Below are 13,911 nucleotides of genomic sequence, written 5' to 3'. Positions count from 1 at the left end.
TCAACTCCCACGCTGCATTCTTAGAAGCCATCTATTGAATATAGTTTATGGTTTTTCATTCTCTGCCCTTGACCATAAAAAAACCTGCAGACAATTTTGACTCTTGACTCTTGAGTCTGGGTTTCCACTCTCATAAAATGTTTATTTGAATTCAGTGATATAAAATACTAATATTCCAAGGTACAAGAGACAGATGGTTTGCGATGAACATAAGTGTTATAAAAGTACATAGTTAAGACTCATTGATAAATAGAAATATGTTCTCTAAAATACTATCTTTGGTAAATGTTGAGCAAAAATGCTGCGTCACTGTTTATAATGCACAATGTATACAAATATCTTTAAAAAAAAAAAAAGCATATGAAACTGAGTTACAACTGCAGCATATACAAAGATATTAAAAGCCTGTGGTCCCACTGGTTCAAGCACATCATTCTGACATTTTGGGCCAATAATCAAGATTTAACATGTTCTTTTGGAAAATAAATACATGATGAACGCATATTCAGCTTTATATACATTCAACTGAAACTAGGTCTATTGAAAAGTGTATGTGTTGTAGTGCATTAACAAGTAGCTGCTACATCATTCCATGGCACAGCAGACATTTCTTGGATTCCATATCCAAACCAAATTATACAAATCAGAATTTCATATTCTTCATTATAGTTAAAAGTAGACTTCAAATGATTTAAGGTATAGTAAAAACAAGGGTAAGTACAATTCAACTGGACAAAGGTTAGACAATAGGACACTCTAAACATTTGACCTTCAGATAGTACGCATTTATCAGCTCCTTCATTATTCTTCATATCAAATAATTTACAACATTCTGTGTGCGCACCATTCTGTGTGTGTGTGTGTGTGTGTGTGTGTGTGTGTGTGTGTGTGTGTGCGTGTCTGTGTGCGTGCATGTGTGCGTGCATGTGTGTGCTGTCACCAGGAGAAAGCTGATACAGGGGTAGATGCGTTGTGTGTGTTCTCAAATTAATTGTGAACATTAGCTAAACCAACACTGTAGCTGAAAGCATGGTGGAGACGGAGGTATATACAGTCGTATCCTGCTTTACTCCACATTTCTGTACTTGGTGAAGAGGTTATAGAGAACCCTCAAAGTAGACTTCAGGTCACAATTGACAATATCTGCAAAAAGGGAAGACGAAAATAAGACAATCAGGGAAGAATTATTCACAATGACGAAAAAGAAAAAAAAACATTGAAAACAGCCACAGACCAGCTGAGAGCTGCATTGTTGTATGACATCTTCTACACACATGACAACATGTGTTTGTATAGCACTTTTCTCAGCACTCAAAGACCTCTTACATCCATGGAGAAGACCTTGAATTGGAACCAGCTACTGTTTACTTTACACAGCCTTTAAGACCTGCATCAACTTTGAGCAAAATTGAGCTCTTCCGTCTGGTACATCTACGCTACGCATCTATCATCTACGATCCGTGACAACAACACATGTCGTATCAAAGAGTGCCCCCACGGTTACAGCACATGAACCTGTTATGATTATTACTGTCATATGTATTGCTGTCATTTGGCATGAAAACCACCTTTAAATCAAAGCTGGAGGGGGAACTCTCCAGCCCACTGTGAGACACCAGGAGCCTCTCGCTGGGGCTTGACGCTACCATTAAAACTATTACAGGCCTCCGTTCAATTGACCCACATGGTAATACTCAGGGGATAAAAGTAATCCCATACCATGTGCTCTCTCTCTCTCTCTCTCTCTCTCTCTCTCTCTCTCTCTCTCTCTCTCTCTCTCTCTCTCTCTCTCCGTCTGTCTGTCTGTCTCTGTCTGTCTCTTTCTCTCTTTCTCTTTCTCTCTGTCTGTCTGTCTCTCTCCGTCTCTCTCTCTCTCTCTCTCTCTCTCACTCTCTCTCTCTCTCTCACACACACACACACACACACACACAGACACACACACACACTCTCTCTCTCTCTCTGATATAACAGTGTTGAGTAAACACGACCAATCTGGAGCAGCATTGTACCTGACGCTGACGGCGGTGATCTAGGCTGAGATTACTATGTGGGTACCAGAGGGAAAAACCCTGAGTAATGAATAGTGTTTATAGATTCATTCCCAGATTCGGCTTGCAAAAATATCACATATCGTTCTCTCAAAAGATAAGTAGGCCCGCGTGTACCGGTCCAGTCATAAGACACTCACCCTCTGCTCTTGGTTTGGGTTTCTCCAGGCCTCCATCCTGCATCAGCTCGAAGGAGAAGGCAACATTGTGCACCTGTACGGGGATGATATTCATGAGCTACTGTATGCTTCTAATGTATGCTCCTAAAGTCACAGTCCCATTAGCAACACTTTTTACAGTTTGTAAATTGGTTGGATTTATGTCAGAAAGTACCTTTTGGTCAAAGTGTTCTGGAGTGAGAAAGAAATTGTAGAGAGGAACGAAGTAGCCCTCGAGCAGTCCCATCAGCAACACCAAGTACACACCATCAGCAAACTGGATGAGAGGTGGGGGAAAAAAACATCTCAGATAATAATACTACTTCAGTACACACAATATGAAGATGCTTTTGTATTTTATTAAATCATATTATATATATATATATATATATATTCAATCCATTTTGACAAGATAGCAACACATTTTATTGCTACAGTACAATGGGAAAATAGTCCCTTACCTGTGTCTCCAGTTCAGATACCTCAAGGTTCAGCTTGTTCAGGTGCTTATTCACGAAGGTGATCAGCGTCTGCGAGAAGGTGAAGACCTTCAGTACAAATGCATAATACACACAGTACAGGGACAAGGCAATACCTTCTGTTACACTCGAAGTGCATAATTCAGAGAGAGACGCTTGCCTTTTTCACCACGTTCAGCTTGTCAGGAGCATGGTCAAATAAGGTATCAAAGGCATCTCGCTCTGAAAGGGGGACACAAAGAAGCTTCATGATGATCATTGTGGAAAAAATGAACGTGGTATATTTAATCTTTGTTTAGAGGAGAGTAAATAATGCAAACCATGTCTTCCCGATAGAGCCCTGCAAGAGAGCAGAACAGAACTGTTTCAGCAGTGGCATTGTACAGTGTCACACAGCCAAAGAGGAAGACACGACCTCCAACCAGACCAAGTTCAAACGAGAAGAACTAAACTGAACAAAACAACGGAGGACTTTGTTTCAACTGGAGGATATTAATTGAATGCAGATGGTCTAATCAAGAGGGCCAGGCGGGAACACAAACAAAGAGATTTCGGAGAGGAGAGGCCCGGGCGCTGTTCCCCTCTCCCAGGAGCGCTCTCGCTCCGATCAAACGCCTGGACGGATGGTGGCCTGCCTGGTGGACATGTGCCCGGGAGGCAGCACTACAGGGCGGGCCAGCAGACTCATCTTCATGCTCCAATCTTCCCACGGTGGAGACAGAGAGAGAGTGAGAGAGAGAGAGGCATGCTTCAGCAGCTGCTGCCCCTGTGCAGGACAACAGCCCAGGGTGGGGGGGGTTGTGTGTGTATGTGTATGTGTGTGTGTGCGTGGGGGGTGCACTCTTATCTGCGGAGCTGATTTGCACCCGTTGGACCACTATTAATCAGCTGCAGCCCCTCTATAAAGCAAGGGTGGGCTGGCAGGAGCAGACATACCCCCCCCCACCCCTCCCGGACCCAGCTCGCTTAATCTGCCCATCAGCATGGGGCTCCAACTCCCCATATCGGCCCCCCAAGGAGTTGGCGTGGCGGTCGGCGCTGTCTTTCCGCTTTCGCAGCGAGACCGGGGAGAAGCCGTTCAATTCCCCTCATCAGTCCCTGAATTGTTCCAACTGCCTCAATGCGCAGAAGATGCATTTTGCCAAACATATTGTATATTTTAGAGGCATTATGTGTCACACAGTATAATCAGCTTGTTTAGAGTGACCTTCAGAGAGATGAAAGAGTACAGTACATGGTGGGTCGTACCTTTCCAAGTCAAATGATTCCTTCTGGGAATACAGTATGAAATGACATGTAATTGTATTACATGGTTCCCCGACATACCCTAACACTAACCCTACCTTCAGTCCTCTAATGCACAACAAGCAAGGAAGATAATTAGCATAACCTTTACTGCCAACGGTTTAAGGTCCGCCTTCCTATCTTCAACATTGGCCTTGGTTTTCCTGACTGTCTTAGCCTTGTCTCTACATACAGTTCTATGACATTTACATCGTTCCCTGAGGGTGTACAGCAACATGGGGGGAGACAGGAGAAGGGAAGAGGTCTAGTTCCATCATGACAGTTCAGTAAGGACATACTCTGTGTTTCCCGTGATCTCCTCCTGAATCTGACGAGACTGGAGGATCCCCTCACGTTTCTGTGGGGAAAGAACAGTCACAGCAGGAGTGAGTTAGGGAGCTCATTTTAGCTTCTACATAGTTTTTTCTTCCATCTAGAATTGCCTATATACTATTTCTATACATGCAGTGAATATGAAAAACAATAACTCTTCCGTCCTCTCTCCAGTAGGAGTCAATGACTGAATACCTGTACAACCACAACTTGAATGGACACATGATCAGGAAGTCGGATTGGGGCACGGAAGTGCTGGGACAGCGCCACCAACAGGTGCAGGATGGCCACAATGCTTTTAGCATGGACCGCTATGGGAGAAAGAAATATGAAAAATAAGGGATTCAATATGAGAAGGAAATAAACAATAGACTTCCAAAAGGTGTTAGCGCTACCCACTGAGAATTCACAGAGCGAAATACTGGTGGAATAGAGTGGGTTTGTGATAGGTATGAATTCTCTTATGTCTATAATCAAGATAGGCGACTCTCAGCTTTGCCAGTGCCAAGTTGAAGGTCAAACAAAGGTCAATTTCAAAACGATAAGCTTGATGTAATTTTCCTGTGTGAATCACAGTTATCTGATGTATCACTATGTCAAAAGCGGCAAACAACAGCTTCTAGAAATACGGAAAACACCTAAATGCTTTTCGAAAATCTGAATCCCACCAAAAATGTAGCAACCCCTATTTAGAGAACTGTGTGGGAGGATTTGAAATCGAAACAAAGGGATTAGCAGTCCTTTGATCACAGTCAAAAAACAATCCTATTGATTTCCTCAAGTGCTTTTTAGATAATCTATATTAAGGATTAAAGGACAGAGAGAAGTCAACTGTCACTGAAGAGAATTCGAAGCAGACGTTACACAGTACCCATAAGTAAAGTGATAAAATTACTTTATACTATCCTCCTAAAATAAACATGGAAAAACAAACGTTTGAAAAAGGAAATAAGCATGGGAATGATTTTTTGACATGTATCTGAGTTCTGTGACGTCCCATCACTTGAGACAGGGATTATTATTATTATTATTATTATTATTATTATTATTATTATTATTATTATTATTATTGTTCAGGAGGGTACGGGTTCATCCAAATATGAACTTTCTCTGTGCTCTTTTTCACCAAACAAAGTGACCACACACGCAGGATTACAAAACAAATAGAGCGCAGAGATAAAACGGATTACGTTATATTACATAAAATGGCTCACACACTTAACACCATCAAAACATGTTCCCATGCTGCTAAGACATATAGAAAATGCAGAATGGATCTATTACTGTCCATTACTGGCATAATCATCATTTTCATCCACATATTTGTTCAAAACATTAGCAGTAGAATAGTAGAACAGAATAGAATAGAATAGAATAGAATAGAAATGTAGTCGAATAGAAGAGATCCCCTACAGCTGTACCGTCCACATAGAAGTCACTTACAGTCAATGGTCCATTTGATGTTCCTGGTCGACACCTTCAGAGTGTCGTTGATCTTCTCCAGCACTGTCTGAAGCTTCTGTTTCTGGGCGATCTCAGACTGGGTCACCTCGGCCACGTTCAGCCTCTCACCTTCCAGCTTCTCTGTAACACAACAGAAAGAAAATAACATCATATTTTACTACCTTACAAATTAAATTAAGTTGAAGTATTAAACATACTTTATTCTATCATTGTGATTTTGGGTCTTGCCGCAATGCCAATATTGAAGAACCTAAACCAAAGATTTTGACTCTTGTGTAGAGTACATTGGATGTAATCAAATCAATTCGGATTCCCCCTTTATACTCAAACATCTGATCCTGGATAGTGAAAAAAGACCTTGGATCATCCAAGATTAAACATTGGAGAAGTACTGGAACCCTGGGGATAATTGGATCCGTTGCAATGTTCTGGGAGGGAAGCAAGGTGACAATACCAAAGAGTTTCTGAAGGACTTGTCCATCGTAGAGGTCCTCCGCCAGGTCTTTGACGATGATTCTCTCTCCCACCAGCACGTCATTGATCCAGTCGATCAGCACCTGCATACGTGAATACAGTAGATGGGAATTACCAGGGACTTCTGCTTTATCAGGCATATTCCAAAAGCACTTTTCAATACTTTGATTGTAATATGTACTCGAGTTACTTCACAATAGAAACAGACACTATACATGTTAGAAATGCTCTCTTTCTCACCTTCATCAGTTCTTGTAGTTTGGGGTCATTCCTAGAGTTCGGGTCAACCATGGTGCGAACCTCATTCTCCTCTAGAACACAGACACAGACACAGACACAGACACAGACACAGACACAGACACACACACACACACACACACAGACACATAGACACACAGAGAGAGAGAGAGACACACACAAACACACACCCACCCACCCCCCCCACACACACACACACACACACACACACACACACACACACACACGCACACACACACACACATACCACCACACACACACCCGCACACACACACCCACCCACCCCCCCCCCACACACACACACACACACATGCACACACACACACACACATGCACACACACCCACACACACACACACACACACACGCACACACACACACACACACACACACACACACACACACACAGAACCATTTTAGACCATTGAAGAAAGAGAGAGAGAGAGTGAATCTTCCATGCTGCAGAAAGAGAGTGGTGATAGTGGTGGTGGGTCCTTACCCAGCATGGTGTCCTCAGGGTCCAACTCAAAGGGGATGGGGCTCAGGGGCAGGTTGATGGCATTCATCCCCTCCTCCTGGAGCTCAGACACTGCAGAGGCAAAGACCTTTAGTAGCCTGACACAACGTGGGGTAAACTAATTACTACACTCTGCACTGCACGCCCTCCGCTGGGTGGATAGGCTGGGGAAATGGGTCCAGCAGAGAAAATCTGAAGGCAAGTCAAATAGCTTCAGCGACAGACAATTTGGGCCCCCCCCCATCATCTCAGCAGTGAGGCTCTCACATGTACACAAATAGCCAAAAGAGAGGTCGACGGCTCCTAACGCTGCTACCTAGCTGTGCTCCTCGCTCATTCCACCCAATTTAAGACACTTTCACATCAGGTTTAACTGTGCTCTTCAAGCCAGACGGTCCGTATTGTGGCATATTCGCCTTACCAGGAGGAGTTGGCACCCACACGCACCCTCTAATTATAAACGGTTACCCTTGGACACGTTCGGGTTAGCCTGGAGAGAGAGGGGGAAAGAGCTCAGGCTAGCTTTGATCAATAAGATGAAGCGCTTCATTGTAGCCTGTGATAATACCTCATGGGGATAGGCCAGAATGAACCAATCACACAATTACGCTAAAGGAGGGGACGGGAGAGACTGTATGGCAAATCAAATAACTGGTCACGGTCATCTGCTTTGAAAGATTATCACTGTGGTGACACTGTATTTAATAATATCTGTTCAAATCAAACACCCATATTCAATGAATAGAACTTCTGTCGAATTCATGAAATATGGTTTGAAAAGAATATTATGACCATCCCAACAGGGGTTCACTGTCGATACAACCTTGTGTGACATTATCAGTATGAAATCAATAATGTTCAAAATGGTCCAAGGTTGTGATGATGAATCATTCAAAAAGTCCCTAACTAGGTAACACAACAGTTAATTCAGTTGATTCCTTGATCCTTGTTCGTCCTTTACCTCTGATCAACAGCCTGGCAGAGGGATGGAGTCTCTCTGGGGACTCATCAGGGCTGACAGGACAATACCGCGCCCTCGCTCTGCGCCGACTGCCTCCGGTTGTCATCAAGGCCGGAGGTGGCTATGGGCAGGGGTGGGCTCAGCCCACCCAAACTTGCGTCTTGCCCACCCAACCAAAAGTTGGGAGCGTGTTTTGAATGTTTAATCTTATAGTGGTATTTACTGTAAGTTCATGTACTATGTCTATCGATTTGATACCAATTTGCTACCCCCCCCCCCCCCCCCCTTCCCTCGTTGGCCCGCCTGGTTGTTATGCATTTATGGATCCTGGGTCTCAATCTCACGCTGCGACCCGGCGTATCCTCCTGCTTCCCTGATCACTTAGTCTGCCTCCCGGCCAGCATGCAGATGAGAGCACGGAGAAGGAGACCTCACACAGGTGCCGTGATCACCTGGCCAGGCGCCGTAGTCACGGCACCATCACTCCCTCTCAGGCGCTACCCAGCTGCCTGTCTAGTCAACACTCCACAGGTCACTATGGCAATGCCGCACACACAGCGTGTGCACCTGAGAAAGGCCCGCGGAACGGAACGCTCTTGTGCTGCTCTGTGTTTTTCTGCTTCCCTCCGAGCAGAGGAAGTGCTGCCCCCCCCTTGGAGATGTCAACATCCTGTTAGTAATCAACACCAAAACCATCCCCCATACGGTGAAGGCCTAACCCCACAGAAACAGAGATGCCTACCGCCTTCTTCTCTCTCCACAGAAAGAGAACACACAAACACACACAAGGATCCAAGGTTGGAACCAATTTTTTTTTCGAGATGCAATCATTGACTGAAATAGTCTGATTTAATCTGAATGCTTCACTAAATTACATCATTCAGATATTATTAACTCTTTCTCTCTGTCTCTTTACCTGTCTGTTTTGCCTGTCCGTCTGCCTGCCTGGCTGCGAGTCAGTCTGTCAGTCTGTCTGTCTGTCTGTCTGTCTGTTTGCTGTCTGTCTGTCTGCCTGCCTGCCAGTCTCTGTCTCCGTCTACGTCTGTCTCTTCACGTCTCTCTCCAAAATATGGGACAGTTTCCTTCCCTCTGCTGCTCACAGGAAAAAGGCAGAAGATGGTTTACTGCAACAACACACACACAACATAATTGAATATGCTGCTGCCACATGGCAGTGGAGAGGCCCTCTATGGAACGGACCCGTCCTGCAGGACCCTGCTCATCACAGCAGCGGTGCTGGGCGAATGGGGCTCAGCTGTCGGCCCACTCCCACAAGCCTCTTTGAGGTAGGGAGGCTGATAGGGCCTATCTATCTCTGCACCAAATGAATGAATAATAGTGGTCCAATTATAAGAAATCTAAGAAATATGTAGGCCTATAACAACAGTTCTTGGCATAATGATAATACTGCTGAGATGCATTGTGTTCATTTACTAAATTTAAAAAAAACAGGATTCACTCAGATTCAAGTATGATTTCAAATAAATGAAGGCATGGATCTCAAAATAAAACAAAATCCTAGAATCCTAGTCTTGAAAAACATCTGTGGTCTCAGCTCAGTAAGTGGTTATGCTGGAAAGAGCATGAGTGTCCTTCATTCCTTAGTGAGCACATCTGTGGTGGGATAGGATCAGCCCTGTGTCCTTACATGGCAACAGCCTATGTGATGACAACACTAGGCAGCGTTCTCCTGCTGTGGTGTGGATACATGAAGAGTTCCACACCATTTTAGATTGCGCATAACAACCCCCTTGACTATATCAAGGAATGAAACTGCAGTCATATTCACATTGCTCATTCAAGAAGCCACCCACACCCCACTGTCATTATATATAACATATTATGTATACAATATAATCTTACAGTTATTTGTTAGATTTGTCACACTGTAGGAACATTTACAAGAGGGCTTGTCAAGAGTGAAGTTTTAAATGACGTCATCTAAAGTTCTGAAAATAGACACATTGACACACCCTCTCCACGAAAAAAGTCACTAATTAGTTACAAATTACTTGGTTTTCTAAAGGTTTTTTCAAAGGCCATTGTAAATGTAATAGCTGTAAAGTTAAGATGAACATTTTGCTTCAAATCATGTTTGGCTGTAACATTCAGTTACTTGTCTTGACTTAAGTAAGAAAATGTCATTTTGTTTGATGTAGAAATTTCAAGAACTTTTCTAGTCTAGACAATAATGAATCGACAGCTTTTAGAACACAAACCTTCTTTTGCCTTTTTTCTTCTTGCCAAAGTTCCTCCGAGTTTCCCGAGAAAAGAGTCATCTTTCTTTCTGGAGGGTGGTGATTTTGGAGTCGGTGATTTGGGAGCAGACGGTGATTTCTGTGGAGACGAAGCCATTTCTACTCTATGACTAGGTTATTAGGCTACTGTACTAGATTTGTACAATTGAAACACAACTTTTCTGCTTGTCAAAGATCACCGAATAGCCAACGGAAGCGGAATTCGAAGTATTTGCGCAGCCATCGACGTATCCCTGTTATTTGATTCCCGTTCTCGTCCTGTTCCCACCCATTCTCCTTGTGCGACATGGGACATGTAGCCTATCGCCTAGGAAAGCTGTATTGGGTGTAGTGAGGAATAACGGTTCAGTCGGGAAGTTATTCCTTTGTTTTGTCAAGCAGTATTTTGCCGGTATGCTGTGTATTGTTTGTTGTGAATTTCTACGGATGCTATAGAAAAATTAAAAGGACAATCTGGGATTGGTATATCATCATCATCGAGAGCTCTTTGTTGTTGTCTGAATCCCAGATTGCCCCATTAAGCATATCGGGAAAATGGTTTATACAAATCTGTTACAGCTCTTACAGCATTATATTTACATGTTGGGCATTTAGCAGACGCCTTTATCCAAACCGACAGCAATACATTTTGTGACTAAGTAAGTGAGTCATCTATCATCAGTCATTGCAAGAAAAAGTAATCTATGCTTGGGCCAGGAGCCATTGGCAGTCACAATGCTAGAAAAAGGAAGAAAGCAAAGAACTGTAATGTTTTATTTCTACTCATGTCTCATGTACAGTATAGGCTACTGGTAATCATTCTATTTGGATTAGCTATAGATACTCACTATTCATACAGCATAAGGCAGAAGAATGTAGCACCAGTCTCATCATGGTGTATACAACTGGCCCAGGCCCCTCCACCCTAACACTGGGAGAGAGACGCTTCAGGACCAGGCCCCTCCACCCTAACACTGTGGGAGAGAAGGCTTCAGGCCCAGGCCCCTCCATCCTAACACTGGGAGAGAGACGCTTCAGGACCAGGCCCCTCCACCCTAACACTGGGAGAGAGACGCTTCAGGACCAGGCCCCTCCACCCTAACACTGTGAGAGAGACGCTTCAGGACCAGGCCCCTCCACCCTAACACTGGGAGAGAGAAGCTTCAGGCCCAGGCCCCTCCACCCTAACACTGTGAGAGAGGCTTCAGGACCAGGCCCCTCCACCCTAACACTGGGAGAGAAGCTTCAGGACCAGGCCCCTCCACCCTAACACTGGGAGAGACGCTTCAGGACCAGGCCCCTCCACCCTAACACTGGGAGAGAAGGCTTCAGGCCCAGGCCCCTCCACCCTAACACTGGGAGAGAAGGCTTCAGGACCAGGCCCCTCCACCCTAACACTGTGAGAGAGACGCTTCAGGACCAGGCCCCTCCACCCTAACACTGTGGGAGAGACGCTTCAGGCCCAGGCCCCTCCACCCTAACACTGTGAGAGAGAAGCTTCAGGATTAGGCCCCTCCACCCTAACACTGTGGGAGAGACGCTTCAGGACCAGGCCCCTCCACCCTAACACTGGGAGAGAAGGCTTCAGGACCAGGCCCCTCCACCCTAACACTGGGAGAGAAGCTTCAGGACCAGGCCCCTCCACCCTAACACTGGGAGAGAAGCTTCAGGCCCAGGCCCCTCCACCCTAACACTGGGAGAGAAGGCTTCAGGCCCAGGCCCCTCCACCCTAACACTGGGAGAGAAGGCTTCAGGACAGGCAGACGTCTCAATCAGACTGATCAATACATGATTGCTCATTTACCATTTAGCCAGAATCAGTCAACTGCCTTTCTGGCTTTGCTGTCCTAATCACAGGGTTCTGCCAATGATGTGGTGAAATTGATCTTAGTTGGTTGGTGATAATGGTCAGTAAATGTATGACAGTGACTTGAGACAATGCACAAATGACGCTGCCACATTACTCACCTCCATAATGTGGTAGCAATCTCTTATATTGGAATCTTTATGTGTTTCTTCACTTGGGGGCAGGGGGGGGGGGGGCAGTATTATTCTGTATTATGTTGTGTAGCCATAGTCACCTATTTCTGCTGTCTAGTTTTGTCATTTGAAAAACTTTGGTTAGACAAAAGGCCTATTCACCGTGCAGCCCCTTTGCCCTCCCTTTTGATACAATTATGTGGACAAAGCCATGTAAACAAGATGCACAATGGCCCGCGCTTCGCCCTGGGCTGTCATTAGAGGAGACATTTCCCATGCAATTCTGTTAGACAGTCTGTGGAAGGACCCTGAGGCAGGCAGTCAGGGAGCAGCCTATAGAGATACACTACTACTGGGTCTATATGGTTGAGCCCCACTATGTTGCCCACAGATGTGCCAGAGGAACACAATAATATAAGAAGAAGAACAATAATAATAATAATAATAAGAAGAAGAAGAAGAAGAACAATAAGACTATAATAATAATTATTATGATTGTTATTATTATTATTGTTATTATGATAAACAATATTCATATTATTGTTATTAAGAATATGACTATTACTATTAATAATCATATATGATACAAAGTATTCAACAACTGTTGCACAGAAAAGGAACCACTTCACCCAGACCGCCAAGCTCTAGCATTGAGTTTGACCCATCTGGCCAGGCTCACAAATGCATTTCTCAGTCGACTGATGTTCTGTTATTTGACATGAGATGGTAGATAGGCCCGCAGTGGCTTGTTTTAAGACAGGCTTTAAGAGTTATAGAATTGAATTGGCTGATATTTGCACTCAGCTCATATCACAGAAAGGATGCTAATCTGTTTATAGATTTGTTGTTGATGTTTTGTCATTCAGGCCTGTATCAGCTGGTATTTTATTGGTATTTACCAGTAAAGAATTATGTAATAATAACAATTGATACTTTGAGTCTTCTGTACTTTCTGGCATACACTACATCAAATCATTCAGTACAGTTGGAAACTGCCTTGAACCCTAGGGTGCATACTATAGTAGTTTCAACAAATCCCAAATATCTGAAATATGATGTAATTATTAGGTAATTACTGTTTATACCAGGCAATTCACTTTAATTTAAGTAAATGTGACAGGGTCTCGTAAAAAGGTCCTCAAGTAGGGCAATGTCAATGTTTGTTCCAAATTATGAAAGTGTTATTAAGTGTTAATTATGTGTCATACATTGAAATCTGTAAATAGTTGAAGTAGATATGCTAGTAGGCTAGTGCTAAAAAGGAACATCTAACTGCATGTTAAGCACATCACAAAATGCTGATAGAACATCAACACGCTAAAAACATATAACTACACATAATTAGATGATCACACATCTTTTGAACACATCCTACAATGTAAGTTTGTTTACAAGCCATGTATCACTTACCCAGTAGCCTATGGCAGATGATACAAAATATTTATTTTTTTAAAACTAACCCTGATTTTAAAAAATATATATTATTTTTAAAGAAGCTTTTTGATAATTTGCATGACTTGAGAATTGCTGATGCGGCCCTTTTCATCAGACCATGTCACAAATATGTAACCATTATAATAATGTAACCATCATTTTCATAGTCATACATTCTAGAGAATAATAGTATGTATTCTTGCTAAAAAATGATTTACCATCAACAATATACTCTTCTGTGGTGTATTTACTGTACCAGTGTAGCAGATGCGTTTGTTTGTTTTT

At 43.5% G+C, this 13,911-nt stretch overlaps 1 protein-coding gene across 1 annotated transcript; it reads right to left on the bottom strand.

Moving 5' to 3' along the window:
* Positions 1-265: 265 nt before the first annotated feature.
* Positions 266-10,402, bottom strand: parvab (parvin, alpha b). The gene is made up of 13 exons (XM_080522318.1): positions 10,195-10,402; positions 6,997-7,086; positions 6,481-6,551; positions 6,221-6,323; positions 5,746-5,886; positions 4,498-4,613; positions 4,269-4,327; positions 3,006-3,025; positions 2,846-2,907; positions 2,668-2,736; positions 2,382-2,483; positions 2,189-2,261; positions 266-1,143 (listed from the first exon to the last, which is right to left on the bottom strand). Exons 1-13 carry the CDS (start codon positions 10,328-10,330, stop codon positions 1,067-1,069), a joined length of 1,119 nt encoding a protein of 372 aa, XP_080378444.1. The 5' UTR covers positions 10,331-10,402; the 3' UTR covers positions 266-1,066.
* Positions 10,403-13,911: the final 3,509 nt, after the last annotated feature.

Source organism: Nansenia antarctica, assembly GCF_963989245.1.
Source record: "Nansenia antarctica genome assembly, chromosome: 1".
Taxonomy (NCBI): domain Eukaryota; kingdom Metazoa; phylum Chordata; class Actinopteri; order Argentiniformes; family Microstomatidae; genus Nansenia; species Nansenia antarctica.
Note: the sequence above shows the minus strand (reverse complement) of the source record. Positions and strands in the feature narration are given on the sequence as shown.